General features: G+C 27.7%; 1 protein-coding gene across 3 annotated transcripts in view; it reads left to right on the top strand.

The window, feature by feature from the left end:
* LOC107444333 (putative ATP-dependent DNA helicase HFM1) overlaps positions 1-19,005 on the top strand; it is a 74,612-nt gene that overhangs the window by 50,273 nt on the left and 5,334 nt on the right. For all 3 annotated transcript variants that reach the window (XM_087159054.1, XM_087159053.1, XM_087159055.1), the window contains 10 exons: positions 706-803; positions 1,953-2,084; positions 7,425-7,510; positions 8,202-8,285; positions 9,960-10,114; positions 11,865-11,962; positions 13,926-13,993; positions 14,079-14,100; positions 17,782-17,963; positions 18,038-18,188. In XM_087159054.1, the coding sequence (XP_087015180.1) occupies positions 706-803; positions 1,953-2,084; positions 7,425-7,510; positions 8,202-8,285; positions 9,960-10,114; positions 11,865-11,962; positions 13,926-13,993; positions 14,079-14,100; positions 17,782-17,963; positions 18,038-18,188 (1,076 nt within the window). The remainder of the gene's footprint in view (positions 1-705; positions 804-1,952; positions 2,085-7,424; positions 7,511-8,201; positions 8,286-9,959; positions 10,115-11,864; positions 11,963-13,925; positions 13,994-14,078; positions 14,101-17,781; positions 17,964-18,037; positions 18,189-19,005) is intronic.

Genomic DNA, 19,005 nt, shown 5'->3' with positions numbered 1-19,005 from the left:
CAAACTTTGTGAATTGGCATTGTGGTATTAATTATATATTAATATGGTGCTGTGGTAATTAAAACTATGGTGTCAAAAAAACATCATCAAATGGTCATGTTGATAATAAACTTTAATAATTAGAGCTATTCAAAATCGAATTTTTCATTTCTATAGTTGAAACACATTTTTGTTTTATTTGATATTATGAATGATATATAATTTCTTATTTTATTGTTAAACTTAATTATAAAAATATGTAGGTATATATTTATATATTCTTTATTATTAATTAACTGAATGTTCTTAGTAATAATTTGAGTTTTTATTACTTTTTATAAAATTGGCCTCAAAGCAGGAAGGGAAAAAATATCACATTTGAATCTTGTAAGTATTCTTAAGAACTCTTTAATTGATTTGTAAAAACAGTAATTTTAAAATCGTAACATGGTGTATAATTCAGAAGATATGGATTACTTTTAGCGGGAAAAATAGTGGTATTTCTCTTAAAATGCCTTCAAATATATATCTAGTAGTGGCATTTTAACATCCATTTATTTATTTACAGAACACTTTTGAAGAAAAAATTTTCTCCTCATTAAACAAATTCTCATTCTAGCTCCTTACTTAATTAGGCCCTAAACCTCATAAATCACACTTAACAATTAAAGTTGCTCCAGATTTCACCAAAGTCAAATTTTAAAATATGGATGTTTACTATTTTAGTCTTATACAAGCTTCTTTTGGATGCCTGCCTATTTCGGAACCCATCTTCAATCAAGATATTGCAAAAATTTTCAGAAGTGGTGCTAGAATCTCACAATGTAAAGTGCTTTAATTTTTATTTTTGTATTAAATTAAATTATGATAAATGAAAATATTTTGTAATGCATTACTTTAACATCAATTAAAAATAACTATTCTTACATAAAATTAAAACTCTAATATTACTCTTTTCATTATTTGTTTTACTTAATTATGTATGTTATTATGTATGCATATTTATACAGACGTAAAATGCGAACGTTATTGTTTTATTTATTTTTTACTACTCAGATTAGCGTCAATGATATTATTCACTACAGAGTGCCACAATAAACTTTTTAGATGGATAGGCCTTTTTTTCTTCACTGTCAAATTTTAGCGAATTTCTTTTTGCTTATAAAATGAAAATGACGTAAAAAGCTTAAACCAACATCATCTGATAATGATCAGGGGTCTGTCCAAGCCAAATTTACTACCATTTAGTGGTACTTTCACAAATTCAACTTTAGGACAAAAGGTAGTTTCACAAAATACTTTTTCTTTTGTGTCTCGTAAGAAACGATAAATCCTTATTTTCACCAATATTTTTGTGTTGATTTTTTAATATATTTTTAATTTTCACAAATTATGTCTAAATTTTCACAAAATAGGTACCTCTCAGAAAAACATAGTCAAACCCTTGATGATACTTGCTCATAATGCCGAAACAGCTATCCCACTTTTAACCTTATTTATTTTACATTATTTTATTACCAGCACAAATAAAACTGACTTTCTTTTGGATTGTCTTGCCTGCCTTATCATTTTGTCTATTTAGACTTTTGATTAACATGGTTTGTGTATTTCATATTAAATATTATGTGAATTACACTTTAATTAACTTTAGTAAGACATGCTATTGCTCTTCAGTTATATTTTCCTTGAAAATCATCACAGAATTAAAAGAAAGCTTTTTAAAAAAAATTTCTTTATATGAAATATATACTATAAATGCTTTTTAAAATTTGCAAAGCCTATTAAGGGTCTATTTTGTAATTTCTCTTACCTACATGCAATCCTATTCAAATTAATAAATACTATTTTCAAAATGTTATAAAAACATTTTATGTTATAAAATGTTTTAAAAATGTCAAAATGTTATAAAAATTTTTTAATTTTATATAAGAGTATTCATTTGAAAAATAATTGTGATTTGTAATTTATTTCAGGTCTATCTGAATATTTAGAAATCGAAAAGAAATCCTTTTCTGTTTTGTATAATGCGATTATTTTAGCCAAATGTTTCAGAGCAAGGCTGTGGGAGAATTCAAAGCATGTGTCTCGACAAGTAGATAAGATTGGTAACAAATAATCTATCATTTTTTTAAATTTGTGTTTTATTAAATTATATTCAACAGATTTTTTAATTTATTTATTTTCAAATTATTTCTTATCAAAAAATCCCAATAATCCTTTCAACATATTGTATTTCCCTTAATAAACATACCTTAAAATCTAGTTTTAATCGCAAGTGTTTTATTTATCCCCTAAATGTTAATGCCTTTTTCTCTGAAATTTAAACTGTCCTCTTTCCTGTTATAAAAGTATGTTTATATCCATGCTATTGAACTCGAAAGTAGTATTATCATTACGCTTAAAATTGGTTCCATAATATACCATTACTTTATTTTAGTCCCTTTTTTAACATTTGGTCCCTCGAGTTCTTTTTTTTTAAGAAATTTTTTTTATCAAATTAGCATGTACTAATGCAAATTTTTTATTTTCATTTTTTCCCTCATTTTCCAGTTTTGACCGATTGATGTTGATTGAGGGAATTCTTGCGTAACTGATTTCCACTGCAATTCAGTATTGGTCAACACAAAGGACAACATTGTACAAAAGCACGTTCATGCTTTTTTCTCTTAGGCAATGCAACTGGCAAAGTTTTGCGCAATCAAATCATAGTAACATTATTAAATGCTAACACTCCTCTTAAAAATATACTTATAATAAGTTGTAAGGGCCCAAATGTTAACAAAACAATCATTAGATTGGTGAACAAGAGTTTTCTGTGTGTGCAAGAGAAGTTGGTGATTGACATTGAGTCATGCAGTTTATACAAAGCTCATAATTCCTTTGGAATAGGATTCAAAGCAATGGGTCACAAAATGACCGAGCCAGTAACAGAGTTGGCCGTTGATTACAGTAATCGATTACAACTGTAATTGATTACAGATAATTACAGCTATGTAATCAATTACTTGTAATCACGATTACAAGTAATCAATTACTTGTAATCACGATTACAAGTAATCAATTACTTGTAATCGTGATTACAACTTTCAAAAAATTTTGATTACAGCTGTAATCGTGATTACAATTTTGATTACAGTAATCAATTACTTGTAATCACGATTACAAGTAATCAATTACTTGTAATCGTGATTACAACTTTCAAAAAATTTTGATTACAGCTGTAATCATGATTACAATTTTGATTACAGTAATCAAGTACTTGTAATCATGATTACAAGTAATTGCGATTACAAGTAATCACAACAAAAACGATTACAAGTAATTATGATTACAAGTAATCAAAATATATGATTACATGTAATCATGATTACATGTAATTTGATTACATGTAATTGTGATTACTTGTAATCAAACTATACGATTACAAGTTATTACGATTGTATACTATAGTCAAATTTTTTATGTAAGTATTCATGTGTTTACATATTTTTATGTACATAGAATGTACGCACGCATGAACGTACAATTTGCGATTCCTATACATACAATGTATGCACAAACGTTGTTTGTACGTACAATATTCATAATTATATTGTAATATACTTAATGCAATGCGCATAAGCTTAGTACATATAATTATGCATTTATGATACATGTACGCATGTATGTTAGTTTGTACAAATAGGCAATGTTTTGTATCTTTGTATACATAGACAATGTATGTATGAACGTATACGAAAATAATGTTTATGCGTTTGCATGCTTTTATGTACTTAAGTGCATATATTGTATAAATTTACGATAATAGCACGTATATACAATGTACGTTTGTATATAAAATTGTACGTATTTGTGTACAATATGTAAAAATGTTATTTAAAGGTACAATATATGCACATAGTTGCGTAAATAAAATGCGTACATGTATACATGCATATTTATATGTACATCGATATATGTGCACGCAAAGTATGTACTTATGTACAACTTATGTATGTACTTGTATAACTACATACTTTGTTAATACTTATGCGCATGTAATGCATGGATGTACAAAAAAATAGTTATATGCACAATGTATGCATGTGCATACAACGTATACATGTACATAATTACAAGTAATGTACAAATACGTGCGTACATTTAAATATATGTAATTACAATATACACATACATTGTGCATACATTAAAAAAAATTATATGAGTAAAGTTATTAAAATTTGTTTTAAATTATTCTAAGGTATATGAAACTCGACCTCATATTTTTTAGAAAGCAAACAATAATTTTATTTGGAATTTCTGAATATTAATTCCACACATAAAATTTACCGTTTTTCTTACCATTTAAAAAATTTCTATGAATCATGCATTATGTTATAAAAAATATAAATCTGTATTGTCAAACATTTCATGAAAATACCTGAAAATAATTTTTTATTCAGAGAATTTCAAAATGATATAGAACAATTAAAGCTGAAAACTAAATTTAAATATCGTTTGATTTTGTCATTTAACTTGCTTGAGTCATTAAAAGTTAACTTACATGCATTTTATTTATTGCATTGTACACATATTTAGACATAAATGTAATGCACATATGTATACGTGTAATGTATGTACGCATGTACAATGTATGTACATACATTCATGTATTGTACGTGCATATATAGTACATATGGATATGCATACATGGAACATATGTGTATTGTACATGTGTGGATACATTCATTGTACATATATACATTGCACCATATGCATAGATAGGGATAGCATGCATGTACACATGTAAAATTTGTACGAAAGAATTATGCCCAATATATCTATGCACATACGTACTGTATATGTACACACATATGTACATTATATGAACATTATATGTTCATTTCATCATATGTACATTATATGTATATACATCTGTACGCTATATGTATATACATCTGTACAATATATGCATCTCAAATGTGTGTATGTACGTACGTTATGCATGTCGAATGCATGCATGTATATATGTGAAATATAAATACGCCCAATGTACGTACAATAGTTCACAAATGTGTTATGCATATTTGGATACTTACATTGAGCATGAACATATTATGTACATGTACATAAATACACTGGACATGCATATCATGTACATGTATACATACATATATTGTACATCCTACAGATATACCTATATTGTACATGCATACATATATTGTACTGTTCATAAATAAATTGCACATACATGCATGGGACATACATTGTACAGACAATGTATGTATGTTCATACAAACACAAGTACTTGTATATACATGCGTACATGAACATAGATATACATTTTACATACACAAATTTTTGCATAAAATGCATATATTCATTGTGTATAAATGTACATGCCTACATTGTTTGCACATACATACGTAATTATTATCTATATACATACGTACATATATTTTATACCTACAATATAAGTGTATATACATGTGTGTGATACTAAAATGTCTGAACATATGCACTAGATAAAATCATACGTACATACATTTCAGTTACATTAACATGTACTGCATTTTGTACGTATTCAAATACGTACAAAATGCAGTACATGTTAATGCGTGCAAAATGTATCATTATAAAATACATTCTACTATCTACTGTAAAATATAATCATTTATAAGAATACAATAGTCTTGTAATCGTGTAATTAGATTACATGTAATCATAATTACATGTAATCAAATTGCATGTAATCAAATTACATGTAATCATATATTTTGATTACTTGTAATCATAATTACTTGTAATCGTTTTTGTTGTGATTACTTGTAATCGCAATTACTTGGAATCATGATTACAAGTAATTGATTACTGTAATCAAAATTGTAATCATGATTACAGCTGTAATCAAAATTTTTTGAAAATTGTAATCATGATTACAAGTAATTGATTACTGTAATCGACTATGTAATCATGATTACAGCTGTAATCAAACTTTGTAATCACGATTACAAGTAATTGATTACTGTAATCAATATTGTAATCATGATTACAGCTGTAATCAATATTGTAATCATGATTACAGCTGTAATCAAAATTTTTGAAAATTGTAATCATGATTACAAGTAATTGATTACTGTAATTAAAAAATGTAATCGATTACATTTTTGGCCAACTCTGGCCAGTAAGTACTTTATTTTAATAATACCCTGCCAGAATCAGTTTAGTACGATCAATTATCAAGTTTTTACAGATCTCTAATAGTTGCAAGTCAGTTTTCATGTATTACTTTCATTAACTGTACAGTATGCCAAAAAAAGGACTACTCTGAATAACTTTTGATCTAATGACCAGATTGTCACGTTTTAGGACTCATTCTTAATAGTTGGGGGGGGGGTGACCTCAAATATGCTAATTAATTAGTACAGATGATATTTTAAGTTATGATTTCAGACAAAAAAACTTACTTTCTCTGAATACATGTCTTTTTTTTTTTTTTTTTTTTTTGACGGACTCATTATTTTGCCCCCAAAATATAGGGGATAGCTGCAATCTGGGAAATATGGTCCCCATAGTTTGGTCTGGAGAGCAATCCAATTCTGATTATTCGATGAAAAGTAATTCAAGAAAAGTCCTTTTTCGATGAAAAGTCCTTTTTTTGGTTCATTGTATAAAAATGTGTCTTGTCATACTTCTTCCTTGCATTTCAAAGTTAGTTTAGAAGGACTTTGTCCAACATTGCATATTGATGCATAAATATTTATGAAAGTGCATGATAATTACACAGTGCTATTTTTTAAACAGATATATCTGTTTATAACTTTAATTCAATTTTTATTTTACTACCACTGGAAAAATTAATCCTCCTCAGAGAGACATTAAATTGACAGGTGTGCTATATAGAAATTTTTTTGTGAAAAAAACAGCTTTTAAAAAATTGGTTCCTTTTCTCAAAATTTTTGGTCCTAAGTTCTTTTTAAGTTCAAGGCTGTTAAACACCCTACATTATATAGCAGGTACTATTCAGTATAATTTTGTACATAATTGTATTGTTCAGAGGGTTAAGTATTTTATACTCAAACATAGGTTATTTCCATATCTAAATATCCAATTAAAATATATTCCTTTTAAATGAGAAAATTTTATTATAAAGAATGCTAAGATCAACGAATTATTTTTATAGGTCAGGGAATCTCATTGACTTATATGAATCAATTTTTTGAAGTCTTCACTGTTGTTGCGAATGTATAATGCCCAACATTTGTAGTGGTCACAGCACACTCGAATAACAGTTAAATGTTTGAGGGAATATTATCGTGGGATTTCATTTATTGATTAACTTTAATATTGGTGTCTTTAAAAATAAGAAAAATACACTTATCAAATATTTGAAAGAGTGTCATCTTTACACTTTTTTATTTTATTATATTATTTATTGGGGGGACTCATGTATATGTTCATTGCAGGTGTTACTCTGTCCACTTTACTAGTAAATGCTGGTCTTACAACATTTGAAAGGCTTCTGAGAACAAATCCCAGAGAAATAGAATTGGTGAGAAGCTCATTTTTCTTCTTATTTTTATAATATAGTTTTTTTTTTAGTTAAAAGTATAAGTTATTTTAAATTTAATAACATCAATTCCATCATTATTTATCGAAAAATTATGCTGAAATTCAATTGAATATTATAAATGTCCTTAACTGTTTTTGAACATTAAAATGCGGATATTTACTTTTTTGTAACTATTTCCATTTTCATTCGAAAACAAATAAGATTCAGTAACATGTTAGCTATTAAAAAAGAAAACTAAAAGCTCTTTTTTCATAAGATATAAGTTGTTATATATAGTTGTTATATAAGACTATTACACTGGATAATAAAATCTTGAGGTGATTCATGTATCTACAAAGGAGCCGATTTTTTATTATTAGTTTTGCATAGCTTGTATATACAGAGTATGAGCTATAAATAAATTTTTGTAATCTGCACATAATGTATTACATGCAGAGGAAAAGATGTTTTGTCAAAACTAATAAAACATCATATAATAAGTTCTGTTTATTGTTATAACATGAGAAATTGATATGAAACTACAAATTCTATATTTTTGCATCATCAATTATAAATAATTTTCTAAAGTTAGTTATTCAGTCATTTTTGAAAATCATAAAGATCTGAGTATAATGTACAAAGCTTAAATGATATTTCAGTTAGGTTATTTCATTTTGTTTCATGTTTTTAGATTTTGAACAGAAACCCTCCATTCGGAAATCATGTAATTGACAATATTAAGCAACTTCCTCAATATGAAATTCGGGCCGAACAAGTAAGCTTCTGATTAAACTTATTTTCTAATAAGGATGTTTTGTGATCCCTGGTAATGCTTGCCAGTTTTTTATTTATTTATTTTTTGCAGTTATTTGAAATTTTAGCTTAGAATTTCCATTATAATATTTTCAAGCTGAATTTCTTAACAAACCATAAAAAAGTATTATGTTAAATTATTATATGTTAAATATGTTTATTTATTAAAAAATATGTTATGTTATGATAGACCTGGCTGAAGGTAGTATATTATACATCTATGTTACAGGTCTTGGGTTCTATTCTCCAACCAGGAAAAGTTGACTCAGCCTTTAATCCCTTCAGTGGGTCACTAAAAGCAGTTACAAGCTTGGGGACTAAACTCTAGGGGTTTAGCAATTGGCTGACCACCCAAACGGAATTGAGTAGAGCCCCCAACCGTGCTTGAAAGCTCAAGAAAACTGGAATGTACGTAGAAAGCCTTGGCCTTGCATAGGCTGTCATACTGCTGAGATTTTCATCTGTAACTCTTTTGATGTATAAACTTCTCAAACATCCTTTGGACAAATTCAACACCAAACAATTTATGAGTTTTTTCCAAAATTATCATTTAAAAATTTAATAACACTATCTACTTTATTTTTTGTTCTAGTCTATAGAATTACATTTTTATAGACCTATGTAGAATTATACCACTTTAATCTTGCGAAATTTAAGCTTTCAAGTGTACTATCTGATTCAAAAAACCACTTTGTTTTATCCATAAATATCTTTCTTTAAGTGACAAACTTTATTTTGCTTATTTGAATCAACAAAACCCTGAGGTTGATACATCCTGACTCGAATTTATGTAAAGTTAAGTACACTTGATATCTAATTAAGAGTGATAACAACCAAGCATGCAACCTAAAATTGAAAAAAACATTCTTACAAGTGCATAATTAACCATCAACATGTTTCCAACCAACAACAGGTTTCACAAAACTGAAGATCTAAACTTTGTTACAATTGATCAAAATACTATCAAACAAAGAAAACCCCTTTCAGTATTTATTTATCTAACAAAATTCACGACGAAATCAGCAGAATTTGAACGAGTGTCAAAAATTTATTATTAAATTGGGCGATTTGAAATTCACCATCATAATAATATCCAATTAAATGTATCAGGATTTTAAAAATCATGTAGAAATCTGCCTCAGTAATTGATTAAAAATATGCAAAAAGCATGGATTTGCAATGAAATCTATTCAAAATCAAACAAGCGTGATCAGAATTCAAAAGGTCTATCTACGCGATTGATTGGAGATTCATAAGTCATAATAGTTTCGTATTAAAAACATCAGGATTTTAAAAAATATGTAGAAATCCACGAATTTTACCACTGTAAAAGTGATTTGAATAACAATGCGAAATCACGATGAAAATTTATCGCATCCGTCGAAAATTTATCATTCAAATGTGCAATTCGAAATTCACTTGCTGTATTATCCTATCAATATTCAATTCCTTAGCCTTGTAATTTGGAACCTTGTCTTTTTAGACTTGTCTTGGGGTATGAATACTTTTCTTGATTGAAAAGAGCCTTCCTTTTTTTTCTCACAAACATTGGTGATGTTATTGAAAGTATTTAATGTGAGTTTTGCAGTTCTTTTATGCATTCTGTTTCATAGTCTCAATCTTCTTTTTAATTCAGACATCTGTGGAAAATTATGATTGGGTGAGCATCACTGTGTCTGTTTTTCTCAAAAACTCTGCTGACATGCGAGAGAAGAAAGCATCTGACTACCTCACTTGTCACTTATTGATTAGAGATGCCCTGCAAAATGTTCTCTTGTGCAAAAAAATCAGGTACCTTTTTATTCACTACTCACATTATGCAAAAGAGTGCCTCGTTTCTTTAAAAAAAATATTTCGGAACAAAATGCAATACCCTCCAAAAGTAGCCAAACCACGAAGACATTGTAATGCCAAGTGTTTGACTCACACATATGACTGCACAGGAAATTAGGAGAAAAGTCATAAACTTTATTTGCAGGTTCAAACTTTCGTCCAGATAGCAGATGGACAGTGAACTTGGCATCAACTCACAAATAGCGTGCCATGGATAATAAGTTCTAAGCCAGGGTTGCTACTTTTCAGAAAAATTTAAAACTCGTAGAAAATATCAGGGAATCAAAATGTTTTAACCAATTACTATCGATCAAAACTATTTGAAAATTAAATATTTGTGTTACAACTGAGCAATTGAATTCCTGAAATGTATTAACGAATGTAAAATTTATAATATATCTTAGTCACGACTTTTTAAAATAGTAACCACTTTTTTCAACCTTATAAGCGTAAGTAGTAAGAGAAGTTCTTTGCGTAATGTGGTATCGCCACACTTAACAGGTTCATTCGACAACACTCGTCACTAAAACAATTTCAACCAGCATGGCATGATGCAACAGGGTGTCTACCGGTCATGAAAGTCTCGAATTTCAAAGGGATCACGAATGTAATGAAGAAGTCACGATTCTTTAATTAAAGTCACGAATATTTTTCTTTTCAAGCGCTGTCAGAAGTGATAACTCAAATTCGAAATTTGCTTCTCGAAATAACAAAGTATTAATAACATTGAAATGGTCAAAAAACGATAAATAACTACCAAAAAAAAAGCGATTTTAAAACATAATGGACTTATGACTGAATCGTTACGAACCATGTGGTTAAAAGTGATACCTCAAATTCAAAATTCGCGTTTTGTAATAACATCGTTTTAAAAACATCAACATTTGAAAAGCATGTGGAAATGACCAAAAAATGACAACTACCCGTGTGAACGGTGTGAAAGTACAATAGAATCGTTGCAAATAGAGTTCGTCAAAAAAGCGATTACTTATTGCTTAAAAATATCAGTATTTAAGGGGGGAAAGAAACGAAATGGCTAAAAAACGATCAGCAAACGACGTAGATTTACGATAAATCAACCGCGCGTCTTAAAAAGAGATATAATACAAAATTAATAAAATTTCATACAAAATTAATACTAGATCAAATACAAAATTAGCATGCCGTAATATCGTCGAAATTTAAAAAACCAAATAGAAATGGTCAAAAAATTTCTTTTATTTACGACGAAATCGTCGTTTATCTGGGAAATAGGGTCTCAATGATTTGGTATGGAGAACTGTCCAAAGTTAGGACCTCTCAATGTTAATTTTACTTTTTTCGTATTTCGCCGTAGTTCGAGAACTTTTAAAAAGAACTAAAATAAATTTCGCACACAACTGTAAAATCTGTTAATCCAAGGATAAATCAATGCAAAAAACAATTGATACTTGGTAATTTTTTTTTTATATTTTATTTATTAACAGTCAAAATAGTTTTCAATTGTGTGGCAAACAAATTTTTACATAATTTTAAAAAATATAATTTTCTATGATGTAAATACGAAAAGATGTAAGTAATTATTTATAAAAGGTTTAGAGTTTTTACTCTATTTTTTTAAACAAATTATTTATTTTTTCAGACAGACAAATTCAATAATTAATTATTTTACAGTTTCGATTTTGTATTGTGTTTTATTTTATTACCAGTGTGTTTCATCTACTTGTAGAAACTCTCAGCTGATTGAGATGTACCAGTGGTGTAAAAAGATTTCTAGAGCTCAAAATGGTGATGAAATCAACATTCATTTAATTAGTGACAGTTACGGTAATTATTTTAAAGCTGACATTTGTTACTAACATCATTTAAAGCCCAGTCATTATGTTTTACTTCAAAAAATTGACTCATTTTTATACCTGTCTAATACAATTCGAGTTACTGGAACAAATGTGATTAGATTATTAAAAACCACAACATATTTTTTTTTTAAATAGTTGACATTCGTGTAATTGAAAATAGGATAATCTAATCACCTGGCTGAGTGACTGCTTGGAAAAATTTTAAACATCTATTGCTTATTCATTTGTAGGGATGCTTCTTTTTATGAATGAAACTTCTTCATGGTTTTTAGAAGAAAAGAAATAATGACCAACTATCCATTGACTGTTAAATTCTTCATTATTTATTTCGCAATTTTTTTTATTTATTTATTTTTTACAAATATTTCTCATTAACTAATGCACCTTTGAGGCTTTGGAAGTTAGGCTTTATCAGAAATATTCATACCCATAAAGAAGTTTATTGTATTTTCGTATCTATACTTATGTATTATTTTAATAAATATATGGAATAAAAGAATTATTTTTAACTTTAATTAAATACAAAGCATTTAACTAAAAAGTTTTTATTTTATTCTTTATAATTCATTGTAGTTGAAAAAATAAACATCCCATATCGAATAGATGGGATGCATTAAGAGATATTTGGCAGAAAATTCTGCTAAAAGCTGGAGATATATTTAAATTAAAAAAAAGGGCAGTCATCTCAATCTTTGTTTCATTCCTTGTATAACATCTGGAAAATGAATGTCTGCTATAAAACATATTCCTTTCCAAAGTTGACAACACTTCTGTTTGTTGTGCATCTGTTAGGTAGGAGAAATACATATTGAAAACACACAGGTCTATACAGTTATTTCTTTATTAATTATTGAAAACAGTGAGAAATGTATTTGTCTAACAAATGAATTAAAGGCAAATAAAGAATGAGGCTCATTAACTGGTAGCTGAAACATGCGAAATTCATCATCTGTTGTTGGTGCCGAACATGGTAAAAGTGCATGAAGAGCACACAATATCGCTGCTAGAAATTTTGCGTCTGATGCAGTTCATATAGCCATTTCGCCTGATGAGGTCAAGTGATCCTTATATATATAAACAAGGTAATATATATAAAATCAAGGTTAGGAAACAAATAATTAAACAACAGTTAAGTATTGGTGAACGTTGTCATCTTGCATTCGCTGTTAAGAAGACCATTAAGTTCCTTTACTAAGATTTTCAGGCAAGGCTACTGAAGAAAAACTCCACAGGATTGCGGCACACTGCAAAAATTATAGTCGTCACCTGAACACCACTTTTTTTGTCAAAAAAAGCACCCTTTGTGCATTTTATTATTATTTTTTAATAAATATAACATTATTATGAATATTTTATAAAGTTCTGAAAATTACTTTATTTTCCTTTTTCTGCCATATTTTGAGGTATGTTTCAAAAATAATACCGCATCATTTATATAAACAGTTTTTTAATCGCTTACAATATAATTTTTTTTTAAAAAAGGGCTATAAGTTTTACAAAAAAACTATTAAAAATGCTGCAACTGGTCAGTAATGAAATTTCCTAATTTTACCCTACAGTTTGCAATCGACGTTTTGTCTTTGAAAAATAGATTGTCACATTACTATGACCCCATATATGTATACTAGAAAATACATAAATAAGACAACAGGAACAAATTTAGGAAACATTATGAGCTTTATTTAAGAAAAAGATTGAAAGCATATAAAAACTGTTTATGTATGCTTAATTTTATAGTAAGTTTTATTTTGTATTAAATACTTTAAAACAGTTTAACACTATTTCCAGATTAACGTTTCATTAACAGTGCAGATTTTCAAAAGTTATAACTTAGAATAATACAATTTTTAATGTTTCTTTTTTAGTTTGAATTTTTTTTTTAAATTAAAGTAATATGCTTTTTAGTAAAAGACATTTATTGTTCTTTGTAGTGGGTTTGGATGTGAATAAAAGTTTCAAGTTGGAATATCATTCCTCTTATTTAAATGAACCGCAAAGAGTAAGTTTCCTTTTCTTATGGGTTAAGTTCTGAAAATTGAAATTTTTCAATGCATTGATTCAAATTATGTTTTTTTTTCTTCCAGCAAACAAGAGAAAGCGGAAAAAGTAAGTGTTTAAAAAGACAGTTATTTGCAAATTAGAAAGTCTGTATATATACAGGGTATCTCAAATCTTATTGTACATAAGTTAGAGGGTGATAGAACACAACTAGATAAGCATAAATCACCATACAATCTACAATCAAATGCAAGTCATAAAACAGTAGAGCAAGAAATATGCTGTCACGAAATGATGGGAAACAAGACAGGTAGAGATGGATTTAAAGTAACCTATAAAATGAAGAAAAACAATTATGAAATTAAACAACACTAAGTCCCCTATCACAGGAACTGCTCAAAATTTCTACCGCCGATGTAACACTGGCGAAAACACCAGGCATTTCTCTTTTGGTGTCAGCAGCTACGAATATCCGGGCAACAAGCTCTTCAGAATGACCATCGTCGTAAATGAGGCTATTCATGTGGCATTCTTGGTACAGTCGCTAAAATGGCCTTGGATCAGAGAAGTCTTGTTGGAAAACAGTCTCCGTATAATCTTTGAGCTTCCTTTGCATTGCCGTCTGCAGCTCCATACATGTAATGCTTCTCAGCCTTCTCCTGATTTGAGTACACATCCATCTTATCAGTGAACCACGCAATGAAGGAAGACAGTTGACAGTCGCTGGGAGGTGCTCTCTATGTGTTATGGATTGTATGGTAATTTGTGCTTGTCTAATTTGGTTCTATCACTCCCTAACGTACGTACCATGAGTTTTGTAATACCCTATATAAAAAGTAAATTCCTCACTGAGTCATTCCATGTCAGATCAATAATTTTTGGACCGGCCCTCTCCAATTTAGATAAAATTTTCTAAAATGAACGCATATGATAAACTAAGCAATTGTACTTATTTTTAGAATTTTAATTTGAAAATTATCCAAGTTTTGGACATTTAAAAAACTAAAATTTTTATTTAAGAAAAATTTCAAACTTGCTTACATATAAATGGCTGTAACTTTTTTTCCTAATTGTATCCGAAGAAAATTTCAAACTCCATTGCAAACGAAAAAATAAAGTTTTCATTTGATACCTTATATGACTTTCTAAGATAAAGACTTTTCAAAGTGTCTTGATAGACCTTTAACCTCAAATATCTCAAAACATGTGGTCACAAAAAAAATTTAAAAAAAAAAAAAACTTTTTTTACTGCAACATTTTTCTACATTTGCAAATTTATAGCCTGGAGTCTCAACAGGAAAAGTATAAAGAATTAGCTAAAGTGAAATATTTTATAATTAAAAATGTTATGCTGCGCGATGCACACAACAAACATTTTTTTCTTTTCTTGACAGAAAAAAATTTGTGTTTAATATTTACCAATATAATACACATATTTTTGTAATAAATCAACAGATTTGTCAAAAATTTGCTACTACTAAAGACTGGTTTTACATGATCACAATTTTTAATTAATATGCAAATTAAATTATTAAACAAATATTATTAATAGTAATATTTTTATATATTATTGATAGTATTTTTATATAATAATATTTTATTATTATTATTTAAACAATATTTTGCAGGAAAAAAAATGTTTCTGACACAGATTATACCTTGATTATGAAAGTTAAAATATTTCAGTTATCACTTTTTTAGGGTTTATAAGATCAACCGTTGATGATCATATGGATTGTTGTAGTTACTGGGAGTATAGGGTACTTTCAGCTACATTTTAAGTTAATTATTTGATCTAAAAGAATTTCCATTCTTAATGCTTGTTGACCCAAAAAGGAAATTCATTGAAATAAGATGTATAAATCATAAGTCAATGTACATAACATACACAAGTCAATGAAAAAATACTACATAAGTTAGGGGTGCACAACCTGCGGCCCGCGGGCAAATGCGGCCCTTCGACTACTGAAGTGCGGCCCGCGAGAGTTTCTAAACACAGTAAAAAAAAATTTAAAAAATGGCAATTTTTAATCGCACTTTTAAGTCATCACGTTTTGACACAATCAATTTTAACAGATTCTTTAGTAAATGTACGTTTAACGCGCTTTCTTGAAGCCGAATTTATCGTAAATATAAATGATTTTTTTTAAACAGTTATTTCCGCTTTTCTACGTGATTTTGAAAATTCCGAATTTTTATAACGACGCGAGTTTCAGATCTCATATTTAAATAATCACTTTTTGGGCACTTTATTTGTGACGATTTCATCTTAAATCTAAATGATTTTTTATCTTTCTTTTTCAATTCTTTCTTTTTCTTCAAAAAATTTTCTCGGCAGTTATTGCTATGCGTTCCTACTTATTATAAAAAATTCCAATTCTTCTGTTACGACATGCAAATTTTAAATCATGCATTTGACGCGCTTTATTTGTGCTGAGTTCAGCATAAATATATTTTTTCCTAATTATTTCTATACTTTTCCTCGTGATTTTGACGATCCCGTTATTTAACTATGATGTTATTACGACACAAAACTTTAATGCTGAAAATCACACTTTTCTATGTTACTGGTTATTTATATTACAGTACAGGGAAAGAGTGATAATAAATTAGTAGCATGAGACGTTCTGTTAAAATGCTGGGTTATAATAAAAACTGCAAAAAATGGATCCTTCTCAATTCTCAAAGTATCGAAAAAATGACAAAATTGACTTGTCTGATTATAATTTTTTTAAAAAAAAAAAAGTAATATTTATAAAAATTCAAAAATAAAAAAAACTTAGAAAAATGCATTTCTAAAAAATATTTGACTGATCATTCAACCAACTGAATTTTTCACAGAAGGGCCAAATACTCGTTACATCCCTCCCTAATTTAAATGCAATGTTATTGCAACTTGAGAAATTCATAAAATGGCGGAAAACGTGAATTTTTAAACTGCTCACTGTTAGTAGTTTAGATTTCAATTTTTTGTTGCTTAAGTGATCTTTTTCGATAAAAAAAAGGAAAATGTTTACGATATAAAAAATATAATACTTAATAAAATAAAATAATAAAGTACATTACAAAATAAGCATTGAATTTTATTTTGAACTATCACAGTTTTGTTTTTATTCTAGGCTTTTGTTTAAAACCTATAAATTTTCTTCAATTAAAATATTTAATTTGAGTTTATATTACTTAATTACGACTAAACTTTTTCCTACTTTCATTCTGTGGGCATTGCAGTTTTTTTTTAATTTATTAGAATTTAATTCTAAAATGAGATTTCATATATATGATAAAAAAAAATATTTCTTTTCTTCAATGTTTATTTATTTTGATAAATCTATTGTTCATATGATAAAAATAGCAATTTTTTTTGTAAAAAAAAAAAAAAAAAAGTATAAGTTTTTTTATTTTTGAATGAATTCTAATAATGGAACACTACTAAGTTATTGATATTACTAAGTTTATTAATAAAAAAATGGAACGCTAATGTTTAAATAAACATTATTACATTTGTCATTAACATGTCTAAATACATGTGCGGCCCTTCGTTAGCCAACCTGCTGTGCAAGTGGCCCTTCACTCAAAAAGGTTGTGCACCCCTAACATAAGTTTTTTTTATTGTTTTAAATACATTTTATCTCCATTTCTTTTATTTTTAATATAAGTTTTAAAAAAAACATTCAAATTTTCTTTGATAGATAATATTTTATTTTTCAATTTTTTATTGGTATTATTTTATACTTGTTTCTAAGCTTAAAAGCAGATCTGCCCAAATCTTATTTTTATTTTTCTTCTTAGCAAAAATTGAGAGCTTACAAAATCAGAAGAGAATCTGCACTCACAAATGCCTGAATAAAATGATGTGTGGCCATACCTGTTGCAAGAACGGAGTAACTACATCGACAAGGAAGACCCGTGTCGAAAACTTTCTAGATGAGATGCACCACAAGATAAATTCATTCCCAACCAAAAAAATAAAAGTGAAACATTTTTATTTTAAAAAAAAAATATTGCAGAATGAGAATCACCATATTTATTAATCTTTGCTTTGTAGGTTGGTCCAATTGTAAAAGATGGAGGCAAGTTAAAAAGTGCACTAGAACAAACACAGAAAGTATATGTTGAAACTGTTAGAAGTTCAAAAAGTACCCTTGGTGATGAACGCACAGGAACACCTTGTGTTGATGAAATGTGGGGAGATGAGAGTAAGCAATTTTTTTTACTTGTTTTACCTGTTAGTTCCATTAAATTATATAAATAGATAATAGCTTAAAATCATGGCAAGTATATCAATTATACCTCAACCAATGAATTTTTATAAGATATTTTATCAGTTAGGAAATACTTGTTTTTCACAATGTTCATTACTAATAAAATTTACTTTTACACATAAAAATTGGGCCATTAAATTTTCTTCATATTATTTTCATTCAAGTTCCCCCCTTTTTAAAAAAAAATTTAATTACAGAAAGGTTTGAAAATATCGAAATACTCATCTAGTGCTTTAAATATATATATTTTTTAAATTTATTGTTAAAAACGTATCTGAATAAAACAATTAGATTAATGAAGTATTAAATACTTTGTTATATTTCTTACACAAAAAAATGAGTAATATTGGGCAGTTAAGTATTAGTTATTTTGAAATTTGGTAGCTATTTTTTATCTTATTAAAATTAGTGATTTTTATGAAAATCTGATTTTTAAATTTAATTATTAAATATTATTCTTTTAATTTATTAATAGTTTAATTTTAGGAAATAAGTTAAACAAGTTCTTTATTTTTTTAAAACTATTTGTAAAACAAAATATTAAAAATCTTGCAGGGAAATAGTTTAAAAACTATTAGTAATTAATGCTCCTATTTGGTCCTCTTATATTACATACCAAGATTAAAATAATAATAATTTAATTTTTTATTATCTATATTGATATTTTTACCATGTGCATATTCAATTAAGGCCAGTCGGTGGCTAAAAAGCTTCTAATATTTAATAAGATATTTTTTCAATAATTTCTCTT

The sequence above is a fragment of the Parasteatoda tepidariorum genome, chromosome 3, assembly GCF_982258835.1.
Source record: "Parasteatoda tepidariorum strain Cologne lab strain chromosome 3, Ptep-v5.0, whole genome shotgun sequence".
Taxonomy (NCBI): Eukaryota; Metazoa; Arthropoda; class Arachnida; order Araneae; family Theridiidae; genus Parasteatoda; species Parasteatoda tepidariorum.
The sequence above is the reverse complement of the archived record's forward strand: the minus strand, read 5'-3'. Positions and strand labels throughout refer to the sequence as shown.